Source organism: Perna viridis, chromosome 1 (assembly GCF_037379345.1).
Source record: "Perna viridis isolate PV_CMFRI_1.1 ecotype Kerala chromosome 1, ASM3737934v1, whole genome shotgun sequence".
Lineage (NCBI taxonomy): Eukaryota > Metazoa > Mollusca > Bivalvia > Mytilida > Mytilidae > Perna > Perna viridis.
The window spans coordinates 15,553,238-15,571,568 of NC_142445.1; the positions used below are offsets into that span (position 1 = coordinate 15,553,238).

Genomic DNA, 18,331 nt, shown 5'->3' on the forward strand with positions numbered 1-18,331 from the left:
ACAAATTCAAAGAGGTAAAGAATCAGATAAGCAATTTAACGGGTGAAATAATAATTAACTGCTACATTGCAACAAAATGGTGCTAACAGAGGTAATACAGAAAGTCGTGAGGAAAAAAGGGCACGATATGCTGAAATTACTTGTTATAAATGCAATGAAAAGGGTCATACAAGCAGATTTTGTTCTCAAAACAACGAGAAAAGAGGTAACCCAAGACAGAGTAATGATGATAAGAGAAATAGGATCAAAGAAAATTATGGTAAATGCAAAGGCAAGAATGTGAGTGTTGATGATAAGTCTTTAAACTATTTGGGGCTAAGGCTGACGGCCAAGACTTAGCCCAGGTAACTATTGATGGAAATGAACCTTTGACACATGGCTTGGATAATTGTTCAAAGGTTGATTTTCCATCTAGTGTGGAAACTGTAGTTGATACTTCCACTGTTCCTACTGAGGAGGAAACATTCTCTAGTGTTGTAGTGAATGATAGTAGTAATTCAAAGCCTTCCGGGGTTTTGGAATTAGCTGATGAAATCCTTGTAAATTTGTTGATTTTCATGGTGAACTGGGTGATGCAGATATTGTTATAGATAGAGTTAGAGCAGTTACATTGAAGGTTCCTGTTGTCATTAATGGTGCAGTGGTTAATGCTGTTGTCGATACAGGGGCAGAGGTGACTGTTATGAGCAAGTCTGCTTATTATCGAATTCCTGAGGTAAATCGTCCATGTCTTTATCAGGCTCGGAGAAACCTGGTTGTAGCAGAGGCTGGAAGAAAAATGAGTACTTCAGGTGTTGCTGATGTTTCAGTACAAATTGGTTCTTTACAATTTGATTGGTCATTTTATGTTGCACCAATAGGGGACGATATACTACTTGGTTGTGACGTTATTGATGACAAGGATATCACCATAAATACAAGGAGAGGTTTGCAGGTTGAAGGAGAATGGATTAATTGTGATGTCACTCGTCGAGCTGATAAAGTTGCACGTGTACCTTAAAAGGAAACGGCGACTATTCCTCCTAACAGTGAAGTTATTCTACCAGGTCGTAGTGTTAACTCTGAAGTTTTGGATACTAGATATTGTTGTATTGAGCCTCTATTTGAAGATGACAGGAATTTGTTGGTTGCTAGATCTTTAGTAGACCCTTATCAGAAAACTGTACCAGTTCGCATTGTACATCTTGAGAATACTCCTATCAAAATTAAGAAAAACTATTTGATTGGCGAGTTACATCCTGTGGTGCATTTTGAAAATATTGATTCTGAGGTCAAGAATGAAACTTCAATGTATGATAATTTCTAATTCTATTAATCAACTGAATATATTTGATCCTGGTATTCCTTTGATTCCTGATGAGTGGAAATGTTGTAAAATTTCTTCAGATTGTTTTGCAAATGAAGGAAATTTGGCCAAAGTTCCTAAATTACCAGAACATCTTGTCGAGTTGTTTGATAAAAGTGCAGAGAAACTTGTAGATCAAAAACACAAAGTTAAGTTAGCTGAGGTTTTGTTGAATAATGCTAATGCCTTTGCTAAAAACAAATTAGATCTTGGTTCTTGCTCAGTTATTTCACATAAAATTGATACCTCAGGGACAAGGCCTGTTAGACAGCCTTTAAGAAGGACACCTCAAGGTTTTGAAGGTGAGGAGGAAAAATATTTGCAAGATCAAATTGCCAATGGAGTTGTCGTGCCATCTAAATCTAGTTGGGCCTCACCTGTGTGCTTAGTTAGAAAAAAAGATATGTCAGTAAGGTGGTGTATAGATTATAGACGTCTTAATGATTGTACTATTAAAGATGCCTATCCCTTACCACAAATTTCTATGTGCTTAGATTGTCTTGCTGATGCAAATGTTTTTTCTGTGATGGATTTACAGTCTGGCTATTGGCAACTTGAAGTGGCACCTGAAGATCGTCACAAAACGGCCTTTATTACAAAATATGGTCTGTTTGAATACACCAAAATGCCTTTTGGTCTTTGTAATGTCCCCTCAACGTTCCAAAGATGTATGGAGTTAATATTTAGAGGCATGCAGTGGAAGACCCTTTTAATATATCTTGATGATATCATTTTATATAGTTCAAATCTTGCTGAACATTTTGTCAAATTGAATGAAGTTCTGTTTCGCTTGAAAAATGCAGGTTTGAAGCTTAAACCATCCAAGTTCATTAAAGATGAAGTTGTTTATTTGGGACACGTTGTTTGCAAAGAAGGTATTAAACCCAATCCAAAGATGATAGATTCTGTGAAAAATTGGAAAACACCTTGTTCAGTCAAGGGAGTTCAGAGATTTCTTGGGCTCTGTAACTATTACAGATAATTTGTATCAAAATTCAGTGAAGTCGCTTCTCCTCTTAGTTCACTGACAAAGAAAGATGTTCCATTTGAGTGGTCTAAAGCTTGTAATGAGTCCTTTCTGTTACTGAAAAAGGCATTATGTGAAGCTCCTATACTAGCATATCCTCTTTCTAAAGGGTTATTCGTCTAAGATACAGACGCTTCTAATGTAGGAATAGGCGCAGTCTTATCTCAAGTTCAAAATAACAAGGAAAAAGTCATTGCATTTGGCTCGAAGAAACTTGATAAGCCTCAACAACGCTATAGCGTCAATAGACGTGAGCTTCTTGCTGTCATTACTTTCATTCACCAGTTTCGCCACTTTCTAATGGGGAGAAAATTTCTGTTACGAACAGATCATGGCTCTCTTCATTGGCTATTTAGTTTTAAAGATCCACAAGGTCAATTAGCTAGGTGGATAGAGACTCTCTCACAATATGATTTTGAGATACAGCATCGTAGTGGTTTGAAACATCAAAACGCTGATGCCTTTTCAAGAAAAGATGCTGAAGAACCTCTTTGTAAACATCAAGTCGAGGAAAGAGTTGATCCTCATTGCTCTTGTTGTCAATCTCTAAATGATAAATGGTCAGATTTTAAAACTGATATTGATGACGTTGGAAATTTAGGTCATACCAGTGATATAATTCGAGTTGTAACCAGGAGTCAAACATCAAATCGTCCTCAATGTAACTGGCTACAAGGTCATTCAGATGAGGAAGTTGAAATCTTTCAAAGGGAAGATGAAGTTTTGAAATATGTCCATGAGTGGCTTGACAATGGTCAGCCTAGTAGAGATGATGCTGCTGCATTTAGCCCCGCTGTTCGGAATTATTGGTTAAACTTTAATCATCTAGAGAAACAAAATGGTGTCATTTTCCAGAAGCGTTTTCTTTCAGACATTTCTGTACCTTCTTATCAGCTTTTAGTACCTAAAATATTAAGGAAAGAGGTCATTAAAGGTTGTCATGATGCTATGTACGCGGCACATTTTGGAATTAGTAAAACTGTTTCAAAGATAAAAAGTCACTTTCATTGGTATAAAATGAGTGAAGATGTGAAATTACACATCAAAAGTTGCGATGTTAAGTCCCTTAATAAAAAACCAAGGGCTGCCCTTCAAAAGTATTTAGTTGGTCATCCGATGGATCGCATTGGGATTGATATCATTGGTCCTCTTCCAAAAGAAAGTCAGAGAAACAATATATATATATATATATATATATTAGTGATCGGAGATCATTTTACTCGTTGGATAGAAGCATATCCCCTTCCAAACCAACAAGCTGAAGTTGTTGCTGAGAAACTGGTCCATGAGTTCATATCTCGGTTTGGAGCTCCTCTTGAATTATATTCTGATAGAGGTATTAATTTTGAGAGCAATCTTTTTGCTGAGATTTGCAAATTATTTGATATAAAGAAAACAAGAACTACATCTTATAGGCCTTGTTCTAATGGAATAATAAAAAAAAATAATGAAACCTTAGAAAAAATGATCCGTAGCTTTGTTGATAAGAATGTTTGTACCTGGGATTCTTATATTGGAATTCTTATTTCTGCTTATAGAAGCACCCCACATCCAGCTACAGGGTTTTCTCCAAATATGCTTATGTTCGGTAGAGAGGTTTTGATGCCCAACCAGTTGATGTTTCCTCTGCCTAAGGGCCATTCAAATACTGATACTGATACTTACTTAGCTCTTGTTAGAGAAAAGTTGGAGGAGGTCTACCATTTAGCTAGACAACACTTAAATTCTAGTGCTGTGGTACAGAAAAAGAATTATGATACTCGTCTTTCACAGACCCAATTTTCTAAGGGTTCCCTTGTCTATAAGTTCAACAATTCTTCTATGAAGCTGGCAGAAAAGTGGTCTGGTCCATATGTTGTTATTGGTACTTTGGGTCCAGTTCTGTATAAGATTCAATATAGACGGAAGGTTGATACTGTTCATCATGACAAATTGAAGTTGTTCCTATCAGATGATATTCCTTCTTGGGTCCAGGACGTCCGAAAGAAGATTTTACATTAGCTGATCCAAGTCAGGGGTACCTGCTGTCAGTATTTGTTAACTATAATGATTTTTTTTTTAAATATAATTAAATTTATTTTCAGAAGTCATGTCTGATGTGTACGTCTTTAATTGGAATGATTGCCTTGTGGAGTTGAATAAGAGAGATATGGTTCATCATGTACTGGTAACTCATGTGGAGGAGGAAAGAGTCCCTTATTACTGTACCCTGTGCCATTATAGAACTACAACTTTGAGATTGTTGGAGAGACATGTGTCAACATATAGGAAGCACAAAGATGCCATTGCAGATTTGACAGATAAAGAACAAGATTTTTTGAAAGTATCCTTTATTCCGTATTTTGTTGTTCTCGGTACAGACCGTTCTGTTGACGCCATTCTAAAATCAGCATTGCCAGAAGAAGCTAAAAGCGACTCTGATGGTGAAGCGGAAGACAGCAACTCAGAATCTGAATTTCAGATCCGGGAATTTAGCACAGAGTTCTCTTTTTCAAACACTGAATGCCAGTCTGATGAAACATTTCAAAACTACAACGAATTAAAAGCTGAAATTAATATACTTAAGGGTTCACATCAGGCAGAGCTTAATAGATTTGTTGATTTTATAGCCAGAAAGGAAACTACACTCAAGCATAAATCAGATGAAGTTAAATTTCTGAAGGAAGAACTTGTGAAAAAGGATGACAAAGTCCGCGTTCTTGAAAGGAATGTGAGACACAAGGACGATGAAATCGAAAGTTTGAGACGGAAAGTTATATTTTATGAGAATCAAGACTATAAATTATTTAAGAACAATAAAAGATTTGATTCCGAAAGAGATGAACCAGAAAAGAAGATGAAAAGCGTTGTCCAGAAACTGTTTTAAGTTTATTTATATTTCTTGTGGATATCTGTAAACAATGTGTGTTGATATTGTTACGACAGTATTTTATATTGTACTATTTTTATTTTGAGCAAAATTTTGTTCATATAATTAAAGTCGATTATTTAACGGTAACTACATCTTCTTAGGTGCTTTAAGGGGGTGAATGCCTCAGCACTTACTTGGATATTTCATTTGTTCTGAAGAAAAGAGATTACAATAAATTTTCATTATCGTTTCTTCAAAGAAATTTTTCCTTTTGAATTTCGAGGACGAAATTATTTCTTTGAGGGGGGTAGTGTTGTGAAATACGTTTTCACATATATTAATTATCCTGAAGTATTTTGGGAAGACAAAAATATACTTAGGGATAATGGTTTAGCATTGTCTTACCATTTAAGTTATTAATTATTATCATTTTAACAGAAGTCTGTCGCTGTTTTGACGTCTACATTTTCCGCCAAAGAAGAGTTATCGTTCTTTTGGCGTACATTAATTTTTATATCAGGACTGGTTAGGTGCGGGTTTAAATTCCGTGTTTTGAGTAAATTATAGTCTTGTTATAGAATATTGTTGTGTATAGTTATGTTTTATTCGTTCTGCATATTTGTCAGTCGCGTCAGGGTTGTGAACGTCTTTTATTCCGCGAAATTAGTGTATTGCGGGAAATTTCATGCGTTGTCCTCAACAATCTGACGTTGGTGTTTCTACTGAAAATAAAGTTGGAAATTGGAAATTCGACTGTCCCAGGGATCGGCTGTGTCGTTCCCTTGACCTGTTTATTTGCCACGTTTGGACTTGTGGATATTTATATAGTCAACTGTAAGCTTTATAGCTCTTTTTATATACATCTTCCTGTATTTCAAGTGTTTTTAGACGGTGAATTCTGTAACGCTTTTACTTGATGGTGCTGTTTTTGTTAGCCCAACCCCGGCCTAGATTTGATATTTCATTATTATCACTGATAATTATTTAGTGTTATATTTATACTTTTGTCTAAATTACTGACATTATGCAGGTTCTTTGACTTGGGTAACGGAATTTGTATATTGTTTTTGGATTGTCAAAATTATATTCCTGCATAGTAAACTATTCATTTTTATACGTGTTACATGCAGCTTCTACGCCCATCAGTTTCTGATTATTTCGTAGATTTCCACTCGGTTTCCTTGTTTTACAATACATTGCAAATGCAGAATAATAATTGTTAATTGTTTCAACATAATCCAAATAAAATACTGGTTCAGGAAAATGCTCGTTCGTTTGGGAAAAAAATGTGTCAACAGTTTTAACAAAAGAATGCGCGAAACCTATAGGAATGTTTCGTTTACGTTCCAAGTTAGATGTTGTAATTGGTGTTGCCAAACCTTGAAAGTATTAAAACTGAACTTTACTTTTTTGCTTTTATTCTAAACAGTGTCTTATGAAAACGATAGGAAAGAACTTTCGCGGTCGCTAAATTTATAATTATGGCCTGGCCTACAAATGGACAAAATTGAAGGAAAAATGTTACTGCTATATTGAGATGCGAAACATATAACAAATTTTAATTCGAACGTGCCACTCGACAATTTCTTTTTCATATTTGTATTCTTTGTTGCAAGCCAGTTAACCATATAGAGCATTTGTGATATATATGCTTAGATGTCTCGTAAAAAGGAAATGTTCAAGTGGCGGATCATAAATCTATGCGGCGTCGGTGAGGCACAGGGAAGCCGAAAAAAGAATCTCAAATCATGCCTATGACAGGAGAAGAGTAAAGGGGGAGGTAATCTATTAAAAGAGAACATAGTATCTTAGCGAAACCAGATAAATCAGAAAAATGCAGACTGAGATGGGATTCGGTCCTCAGTCAGAAAACAAACATTTTTGATAAATCTTACAATACAAGACCAGGTGTAAAGATGGTTTGCTACAAAGTTCACGGCGATGGTATTAGTGCACTTGGTACTGTTGGAATTGTTGGAGAGGAGTGTAGTAAACATAATTATAATAAATCACTGGCAGTTGTTTCGATTTTTTCAACCATTTACATCTATATAAACCCTTGTATACTTACGTTATCTTCCCTGTATATATATTAACATTGAAAGTAAGGACCATATATTGAATTGGCTGTTTCTAGCCATTAGTGGCATAAACTTCTTCAATAAAATATGGCATTTTAAACCGAATAGAGTGTGTGTGTGTGTGTGTGTGTGTGTGTGTGTGTGTGTGTGTGTGTGTGTCAGAATGTGACGACTCTATTCGCTACACTGCTCCATCGAATCGAATTGATACAGGGAAGATAATGTAAACTTACAGAAGGGCCTGAAAAATTCCCAACGATGTTAGAAGTGTCAAATTTGCGAGACAAATTTTTGGTCGTTCCCTAGAACTCGCTGTGACATCTATGGCAATACCGCATGCACGAAGTCCAGCGCCATAAACCACTGGGGCAGCTAGGCTATATTAAAATATAGCTCGCAGGATTAATCTAGGGTTATAACTAAGTACATGATGTCTGGTAGTACGGGATGGTTCGTGTAGGATAGAGGATCGAATTAATGATGCATGTCACAACAAATCAATATTATACAAACGTCTCAGAATGTGACGACTCTATTCGCTACGCTGCTCCATCGGAACAAATTTATACAGGGAAGATAAAGTTAGCATAGAAAGGTCTAAAAAAATTCCAAACGATTTGACAGTTCTAACACACCTTTCTTTTGTCATTCTTATCGGTTAATTTAAAAGTTCAAATATCACGACTGTATGTCAAAGCTCCCAGTATGGCAAGCTATGATATAAAGATATAAAGATAAAGTAATATTAGAAAATGAATTTTTAATATCGCAAAATCATTTTTTTTAATGTTAGAAAAAGATTTTTTAATAATAGAAATTCATTTTGTAATATTACAAATTTCTGATTTAGTAATATTATAAAACATCACACATTTTGTAATATTACAAATTGAATATGTAATATTAGAAAATGAAGTTGTAATATTCGAAAATGAATTTGTAAGATTAGAAAATCACTTTGCAATATTGCAAAATCAGTCAATTTTTTTAATTTACAAAGTGATTTTCTAGTATTAAAAAATCGTAATTGAATACAACAAATCCATTTTCTAATATTTAAAAAATCAATTTCTAATAATAAAAAATCGTTTTTTTATATTAGAAATTCGACTGAATATCTAATATTAAAAAATTATTTTGTATTATAAGAAATATAATTTGTAATATAAAAAAAAATTTTAATATCAGAAAAAAACTCTTTTTTGTCTACAGTGGCTTGCCATATCCCAGTGTATTTAAAATTCGCGCTCTTTAAAACTTTTTCCGAAGCGTGCAGGAAGTCCCTTAACGCCACCTGTTGGGAAATCCCGCTGGTATTTATGCATCAAAACAAACCGGCCTGTGGCCTGTGGTTAGTGGCCAAAAGATACCTAAGTACTCCTTTAATATTTTAATAGTTTTATTTTCAACTTAAGGACAGAGATTTTCATTATTTTGAGTGACTATGAGGGCCGTGCAATTGTTATTATGGTGATACGTGTGCACGAGTGTAATCCAGACACTCTCCCTCTTAAACAAATTATCATGGTTCCCACTTGGGATTAGCATCACACGCGGATAGATTAATATGAAGATGTGTTCAACCTTAACAAAAAATTTTAAATTGGTGATGAAATTGAAAGGGTGGCATGAATAGCAGTATTTCTGAAATGTTAATCCATTTATGATTTGATCAAAGATTTAGGAGTGTGTATTCGTATATATTCGAAGTTTTTGAAGCCTCAATTGTATGTTTGAATTTAAATTAAGTTTATTGGCAGCAAGATCTGTCAAATCCAGATTGATGTTCACGAATTCTTAATACATCAGTTCTAATGCATCTGTGGAATCTGTAAAAGAAAAAAGTATGCAAGCATGTGTTAAAAATTGAGTCATTTATTGAATTGACATCCTGAAATTACAGTGTTGTCCAATGAAATACAATGTTACAAGGCATGTCATGGATTGTTCTGATGTGTCCTGCACCATGAGAACTGAGCAGAGGACACTTGCATTTCAGCATACCTGGTCCATTCTTCCATTCCTTGTTGCTGATTTTATTCTGTTTCCACACGTACATGTATGTGCATGTTATGAATGAAAGATATTAAGCCATTTATGTTTCAAACCATCTTCTTATATAGATAGAATGTGGCTTACAATCTACGATTTTTCAGTATGATTTATCTTTTCCTCATTAGTGTGGCAACTTGTTATAATGTAGCATGTTATATTGATTAATCCTAAATGCAAGTAATCAGGGCCTACTCTGGCTGGATGATCAACATTTTGGATGTGCAACTTGAAGTCTTTTGTAGGAAAGCATTGGCTTCTAGTCCTTTCCAAACAAATTTGAAGTCAAAGGCTTTGTTTTGTCCTACTGCAAAAAGATGTTCAATTTCTTGTTAAATCAGACATGATTTTCTTCTACTTTCAAACAGAATTCTGCCTTTTTGCATCAGATTTTACCATTAGAATTTTCTTTTTTACTGTATATTGACATGTTCTGCCAATTTTCTTATTTTCCATTTTTTTTGTTGCCTTCATAAAATCATGTCTGTTAAATACAACCTTAGAGCAGTCAGAATGTAATATATTTCTGTTCATGTTTTAGTAACCAATAAAGTGACTCATGGATGGGATCGCTGTAGAAGACAATGGAGAAGTAACTGTTCAAGATGTGAGAGAAGGGGTTGTTAAGAAAGCTTTTAACTAAATTTCATGTTTCCTTATGAGAACAGGACATTAAAGAAATCTTAACTTATCCAAATGTAACTTAAATGATTTGAAGTATACCTTAAAAATGATGGAAGACATCTTAACTAACTTTTATATGAATGCTGGACTTAGACATTATGATAAGATCAAAGTGAATTAATTACTCATGAAGCAATATTTTCTGTATTCTATAACATGAAGCTTTCAATTTTAACGTGTACTTTCATTTCTCTAACAAATTTGTTAGACTATATAACTTCTATATATGCACCACAGTACAGAAATTTTCTTGTTATATATCAAATTTAGGCTGAAGATTCCAACTCAATGTCATTTCACACAGAAGCAGCTGTTTCAGTAACTGAGAAGTTATCAGAAGTATTACTCCAGGAGGCACAAGAGGTACTAATTCAACCAGAAGGATGTTTTTCACTTTTTAGGGGAATTTCACAATTTCAAATCTGGATATTACTGCTACAATTCTTTTTATTTTTCACTATATTTACTTCCGATTTTGCCAATTTCCGCTTTGTTCGTAAAGTTATCCATGATTCAAGCTGAAGTACTATTAATGTATAGACATCAGTTAGTTATCAGATATTCCCTGTGAAATAGATTTAGATAATTCATTTATGCTCTCTGAGACTGTCCCTACAAAATGTCACATTAGTTTTCTCTTGTACTGTTAACTTGTTTTACATAAAATTATATAATTGTAATATCAATTTAAAACAAAAAAACATTTAACTATTGAGAAAATTTATGTAATAAATAGGATAATCAGTTGGTTATCATGATTAACCAAGTTTAATTGGTTGTGCTGAGAATACTTGAAAATTAAACTCATGCACAGAGCAAGTTCTATGAGTTAAATCTGGGCATTCGTTGATACTCATTATTAAGTTTGGTTATTTTTTCTTTCCAAATATTTACTTTCTCAGTATTTGTCAGAATTAGACAAAATCATTCTGAAACACTTATTTAAATTATCCAATATTACAAAAATGGAAATAGGGTACACAGGAACATCAAATAGTTGCCCCTGTATACCCCAGCAACATAAAAGTAAACTGAAAGTGAAAACGAATCAATAAATATAGAGGCCCAAAATTCCTGACTCCAAACAGCTTTTGTATATATGCATCAACCTTCTAGATTTACATAAATGTAAGCTGGTAGTGTACAAGAATTGTTGAACTTGAATGGTTTGTACTAAGAGTTTTACTCTGCACACTTTATAAGACATTTATTTACAATATAAGCATTTATTTAGGTTCATAGAAAGTAAACATTTTACATGGGTAGCAGCTATTGTATTTCCCTGCTTTATGAACTTTATGTCTCCCCCACTTTTGTGGGGAGACGCATTGTTTTTGTCCTGTCCATCTGTTTGTCTGTCACACTTTTGTAAGTGCAACTCCACGGGAACTACTTCACCAAATTTCAAGAAACTTTGTAGGTAGTTAGAACATGATATGTAGTTGTACATTATACCAGAAATTTGTGATTCACTGAATTTTATGGGAGTTATGCCCCTTTGAAACTTTGAAACTGGGGGATGCATAAGTTTTTACAGGCAGAAAAATCTATAAATTAATAATCTAATCTTGAATATATTCTTAGGAGAATAATGGATTGTCAAAAGCAGAAGCCTCACCTGGACAAGAGCCAAATACAGCAGTATCTGGAACACATGGACAAAAGGTATGGATTATTTCACTAAGTTGCACTGGTTCTTAACTTGAAATCTTCTTGTGATTAACAAACTAACTCATAAGAATGCTGTAAAATTACAAATACAAAAATGTATTTTTGAGGTAAAATTGTAAGTTCCATTGCTTTGTTCAAAATAAGATACTGATTGAATGTGTGTTTTACATTTATGAATGACAAAGTCATACCGGTATTACATAACAAATAAAAGGGGCAAGCCATTAATTAACAAAAATTTCCACTCCTCAAAAATGATGCACATAAACATATAAATACAGTATTCCAGAATTTCAATTTTCTACCTTCTGTTGGAAATTCTTACATAAAAATCACCAGAGCAAAAACTTACAAATAATTCTTTTCATTGACTGAATAAGTAGACAATAACAGTACACTGACTTGATATTAAACTGATAGGTTTAGGTTTAGAACATCTACAAAATACAAGGCTGTGCTGAGCATTTTCACTGATTTGAACTGAATTTGTTAATCAATTTTTTAGCTCACCTTGCCAAAGGCCAGTTGAGCTATTACCATCACTTGGCGTCCGTCGTTGTCATCGTCAACGATTATACAAAACTCTTCTCCTCTGAAACTACTTGTCTAATTAGAACCAAACTTGGTATGAATGTTCCTTGGGGTATCCTGCATAGAACTGATATGGGGATTTTTGATTCGTCAAAAAGCATGGCCGCCTTCACTAAAAATAGAACATAGGGATCAGACAGTAGTTTTTTTGCATATATCTCCTAAGCCATTAGGTTTAGCTGAATTCTGAATGGGTAAAAGTGTTTTGCATGATGTTTGTTTGTTGGGGTTTAACATCCAAGCATGATGAGATCTATCTCTGGTCAAATTTTGGTTTTAATCCGTTAGGCCATGTTGGAGTTGTTGCCCTTTTTCAACGATTTTTGCTATTTTTAATGTTATTTCTTTCCAAAATCTTCTCTGACACTACTTGACCAATTGAAACCAAACTTGGTATGAATGTTCCTTGGGGTATCACTGCATAGAACTGACATGGGGATTTTTGAAAAACATGGCCGCCGTTACTAAAAATAGAACATAGGGGTCAGACAGTAGTTTTTCGCATATATCTCCTAAACCATTAGGTTTATCCAAATTCTTTCAATAGCTGAAATGATCCATATTATTAGGACTGCAAGTTATCAGACTCCTTGTAAGAGTTATTGCCCTTGAAAGGGGAAAATGACTTCTTTTTTTTTTTTTTAAGTTTTCAGTCAATTTCTTGAAAACTATGATAGATTAAAAGAAACTTTCAATTGTTGAAAAGATCTTGTGATAGTCCTACCAAAGACTTCTTTAGTCAAAATTGTTGGACAACTTCTTGTCTAATTTAATTCAGGAAGGTGAGCGATTCAGGCTCCTGGGAGCCTCTTGTTTGTCAAGTTGGTTCACCGTTAAATGAAAAATTTAAGATAAATATATGGTTTGAACAAGTAAAACACTGTTTATTAATTGAAGCAAGTGACATCCATTCAAAACAATGTAACATTTGTGGTATGGCAACATGAAGTTATATTCAGTTGGGGACAATTCATCATTTTTAGATCTGTTCAAATAGATAGTTTGCAGTATAAATCGTGTATAGCATTCTGAAATTTTCAATATTTATATGAGTATTTTTGTACATTTTGCTTACAATAAGAGGTAGTTAATAACGATTCTATCACCCTGAATTTGATGTTTAAGGGAAGAGACAAAAAAATTCTTCAACCCATTCAATACATATCTACTGGTATCATTTCATAGATTTAAAAACAATTGTTGGACTAAACCTGAAAGTAAAGAGACTTGGCAAGTTGGCTCCAGTCAGTTAAAACAGACAAGTGTGTCTATAGAATATTTTTTGTCTTTCCCAATATTTTTAGGGTCAACAGGTTATGATTTTAGTTGGTTTTTGTCAAATTAAGGTTATGCCTTGCCTTGAAAGTAAATTTTTACTGCAATTTTTATTAGTTGATGAAAAAATATACTATTTTGCTGTACCTGTTAATGTTTTTTTTTTTTTGGGGGGGTGGGGGTGGGATAGCTGCATTCTGCCCTGTAATGACAATGTGAGGTTTTCCTTGTCATCTTTGATGACCCATGGGTTGCATTGACCTGACATTTTTCATCCAGGTGGGGTTGTTGTCTCTTTGACATATTTATTATTTCCATTATCCTTATATTAACCTTTTTTTGGGGGGCCTTTGAGGATATCAACTTGATATTGCAACTTTTTATTTTTGCCATGGGCTCTCTGTTCAGCATGTTTTCCATAACAAGGGACTTATTCACGACTTTAATCTTCCAATATATTTTCTTCATCTGGAAATTAGCGGAAATTAATTGTTCACAATCATCAATTTAGAATGTGCCATTTTGTGGTTCAACAGTGTTCACATTTCATTATTGTTGTAAGAATGGTAATATGCATGTTTTTAACAGGCACCTGAACCTGTGGTTGCAGGAAGGGGGAGACCTAGAAAATCTGATGCTCCCAAAAAACTGGTAAGATATCTATTTGTTTTGCTAAATGTTTGTTGTAAGACAAAATCAGTTATTGTTTAAGTACATGTAAGGTTTGTACCATGCACAGGTGCTTTTAACCTTTAAGCCTTACACAAATTCTGAAGGTATAGAATAAAAATAAATGTTTTCTATTTTATTTATAAAGAAACAGTTCTTAATTTGTATGTGGTAGTATGGAATAGTTGCTGTAATTCTGTCAAAAACACCTATGGACACCTAATCTGTAGGAAGCTTTCATTAATGGATGTAAACTTTTTCTCACTTTTGAGACAATGATTTCCTTATTTTTAGCCATGTGAGATTAAAAGCTTCATTTGTAACAGCAGCCCTGTGATATCTTGTAAATACAGTAAAATGTGGAAAACAGTGCATTCTAAATTGGCATACTTATCATAAAATTGATTTTAAAAGTGAGAAAAAGTAGTGCCAACTGGAAGTGTAAGGCTATGGTATGATTTAGTTGTTCTCTAATTTAACAAAGCCTTTTATAGAGGTCTTTATAACTCTTAACCTTTGAGTTTCTTTGATTCCTTAAGCTTGCATGATAGTGGAGTTAGATTCTTAATACATTGTATCTTGTTCTGAAGATATGAAAAAGTTTATATAGTGTGATACACATATACTGTAGTTAAAACTATCTTGCAAATATTTCCTTCATGGCCATGCCTTTTCACCAACTTCATTTGAAACTTGGTATCTATGCATGATTTCTCTCTAAATTTGATGTTCTTAATAACATAATTTTGTCAGCTATTTTAGTTTGTGTTATAGTTCTTGATTTCTTCAGTTTTGCATACAGATTTTGTGTCTTTATATCCTTTGTTTCCTTCTAAATATCTGAGGTTTAGGGTTACCTTGAAACTATTTTGTAGATGGGATCCCGTCATTATTTAACTTCAAACAACACTTACTGTTATATGGTTTTTATCCTAACAGGACTGAGCAGGACATCAGGTATGTATAAACATACAGTTTTGTCTTGTACAAATGTATGTACAGAACTTTTTTTTGTATTCTGATAGGTATTTTTTACATTCGCAGGATGAAGTTCAACAATCAAACATTGCAAGTAAAACAGATTTTATGCTAGTCACACCAGTAAGTAGAACTATTTTCAGTGGTGTTATTTTTCTACATCTTCACTGATTTCTGCTTATTTAAATTCAGATTTTACTGATATAATTTTTTTGGGGGTATATTTACTTCCAATTTTGACAACAATACTTCCATGTTGTCCATATATCTCATAGCTTTGTCCATCAATTTCCTGTATCATTTTAAGAAGTTTCTTAATTATGAGAAGCCTGGTTCAACTATAAATATGCTGAAAAAAAGCTAAAGAATACATTCACTTCTACCCAGAACATGTTAATATCATATTCATTTTACTGATGATTTTGTATTAAGCTTTTAATAGTCTTGCACCAAACATGAAGTGGCATTCTTACCATTTAAACAGGCTGAATGTGATTAATTAATTTCTATTCTTTTTTCAATTGTTCTGAAGTCCATAGATCAGGTGTACAATCGTAAACATGTCAGTTGTGAGCACCAAGGTGTAACATTGATCTGGTATATTAATCTGTCATTATTACAACTATTTGTAATAAATAGGGTATTTTTAAGTTACAAACTAAATTTGCTGCCTTTTAATCTAGCTATTTGCAATTAGCCGTATATGTCACACTTATAACCAATTATGAGTTTGAACTACTATATGTGAGTATGTTACAACATATGGTAAATGGGCACTCATTTGCATATTTTAATTTATTTATTTGCAGTCCCTAAAAAGAGGCAGAGGCAGGCCACCTAATCCATTTAAAGTTATTGTGAGTAAACATATTGTCCAAGATAGTTTGATGTATCAAGATAAATCAAAAGGCCTTAATAAGAGATTCATCATTACTATGGGTTGATACTAACAAACTTACATACAGTATGACTTTAGTTATGAGCTTAATTATTTGATTGGGACATTAAAGTTATAGTGCGAGAACTTTGTTCAAGATAAAAAAATAAAATGATAGGAAGATTTTGTTAAAATATTAATTATACAGACTTTTAGGAATCTGTGGACTATAACAGATTACAGGTAACCCTAACTAAACTGAGTTTGTTTACATGGCTCAGAAATTTGAAATATTCAGTAGCACATTTTTGAGCATTAGTCTATGCCTTATTATATAAAGACTTAAGTACAGGGTCTTCATAAAATAACAATATGTGTTCATTATTTAAATAAAACAAATGTCTTCTTTTCTCTTAAGATTTTTGTCATGACTTTTTATATTCCAGAGACCGAAACCAGAAACGACAAGATCAGTTGGCAGACCAAGAATACATCCTCCAGTAAGGCTTAAGTCATAGATCGTTAGACTACATTTACCTTCATCTATTAATAGATTCTAATAACTTGAGAAAGCAGTGATTTCAGATATGCATTCTATTCATTAAATCACATTGAGTGATGATGTTTTAAATATTCAAAGTTTCACATTCACTATGCTATTTACTTATTGCAAGTATTGTTGTTTAAAAAAAAAAATTCTTCTTTATATACCCCTATTTATTAGAGTTGGGGTTGTCACATGTGTTGCAATCACCTTTTCTGTCTGTCAGTTACACTTTCTATAAAAGACATTTCAGCTTTTGGAGGGAATGCTTAGATGTTTGATATATCACTTTTGCATGAAGACTTGTATTGTGTCTTCCCATTACAAATTACAAGTTCCTTACATATCTACTTCCTGTTTACGATATTTGACAGACATGGTTGAGTAGGATGTTTTTAGCAGGATGTAGTGTGCAATATATCATTTCCATTGCAAAATAGTACTACATTAACATGTTATTATACTCAGAAAAAATGTTGAATTTATTTCACTTCAACATTAGTCATCTATATTATATGCTTTTTAATCAACATCTTGAATATAATTTTTTTAAATATTGTTTTTCTTTTTATATTTGTCACTCTTCTTCATCAAATATTTCTGACTGGTAGGAATATATTTATTTTATATTTTTCCGTTAGAAAACACCAAGTGGCCGTGGACCTGGTAGACCCAGAATTCACCCTCCTAAAGATGTAAGTCCTTGAAAATCAATGACAGGGTTAAATTTTGCACAGCATAGAAGTATGGAAAGTAAATACATGTAATTACATGTACTGTATAATCAAAAAAAATTTTGCTATTGTATGAATGTGAAAACACAACTGACTTTTAATTTGTAATAGATTTAAACTTGCAATATGGAATAATTAATATAATTAATGCAGGATTTTTCTCAAATTTGTTCAAAACTAAATCCACAATTATAGTAAAGTGACAAAAAAGCAACAATTTCTAAGATAACTTCCATGAAGAAGTGGTCAGTGGGTAATTAACTTGTTTTAAAAATACTGGTTCAGTGTTGTAACTTTTCTCACATTTATACATTATAGTTTTATCCAATGAGTTCCACCTTTAATAATATCTTCATTGAGTCTAAAGACCTGTATCCCAGTACACTATAACATACTGGTAAATATGTCTAAATACTTTAGAGTAGTTAACCAGCATTTACAATAAGTATTACTTTGAACTTGTTTGATATTTTTTTTTCAGATTGGTACGAAAAGATTTGCTAGACCTTTTAATATGGTAAGAATTTTTTCTGACTATTTTTATAGAGATATGTACAGTTCAACTGTGATATTCCAAAAACTCTAATATGACATGCTTCAAAGCTCTTTATACTACAGCCATAATAAAAAAAAGGGATAAACACACAATTAACATTTTGTGCAACCTATAGGCTGTATCTTTTCGAGATATAAAGAAACTAGTCACATTAGAATCACAGGAACTCCATTTCATCTTTGTTTTACCACGTGGTAGGCATTTATGTCGTTATTTAACTCCTTGCTTATGCTCAGGATAAAACAAGCGACATTAAATGGCCAGACTGTGGTAAAGTTATGATAAAATGGAATTCCCATGATTTATATCTGAAGTTTACTTTCCAACTCTGATACTAATGAGAAATTGATCAGGCCTCTAAATACAAGAATACCAATCATAAAGATATTGCAAATT

At 33.1% G+C, this 18,331-nt stretch overlaps 1 protein-coding gene across 11 annotated transcripts in view; it reads left to right on the plus strand.

Moving 5' to 3' along the window:
* Positions 1 to 8,578: 8,578 nt before the first annotated feature.
* The window catches only part of LOC148627429 (uncharacterized), a 29,442-nt gene continuing 19,689 nt past the window's right edge, over positions 8,579 to 18,331 (plus strand). For 4 of the 11 annotated variants that reach the window (XM_088572895.1, XM_088572969.1, XM_088572977.1 and 1 more), the window contains exons 1-10: positions 8,579 to 8,678; positions 9,898 to 9,975; positions 10,311 to 10,403; positions 11,625 to 11,705; positions 14,166 to 14,228; positions 15,291 to 15,347; positions 16,034 to 16,081; positions 16,548 to 16,601; positions 17,287 to 17,340; positions 17,861 to 17,896. In XM_088572895.1, coding sequence (XP_088429021.1) covers positions 9,916 to 9,975; positions 10,311 to 10,403; positions 11,625 to 11,705; positions 14,166 to 14,228; positions 15,291 to 15,347; positions 16,034 to 16,081; positions 16,548 to 16,601; positions 17,287 to 17,340; positions 17,861 to 17,896 — 546 coding nt within the window. In that variant the 5' untranslated portion in view covers positions 8,579 to 8,678; positions 9,898 to 9,915. Of the gene's footprint in view, positions 8,679 to 9,083; positions 9,364 to 9,897; positions 9,976 to 10,310; positions 10,404 to 11,624; positions 11,706 to 14,165; positions 14,229 to 15,290; positions 15,348 to 16,033; positions 16,082 to 16,547; positions 16,602 to 17,286; positions 17,341 to 17,860; positions 17,897 to 18,331 lie in introns of those variants that run through there. The other 7 variants (XM_088572924.1, XM_088572950.1, XM_088572932.1 and 4 more) reach the window with 7 other exon arrangements.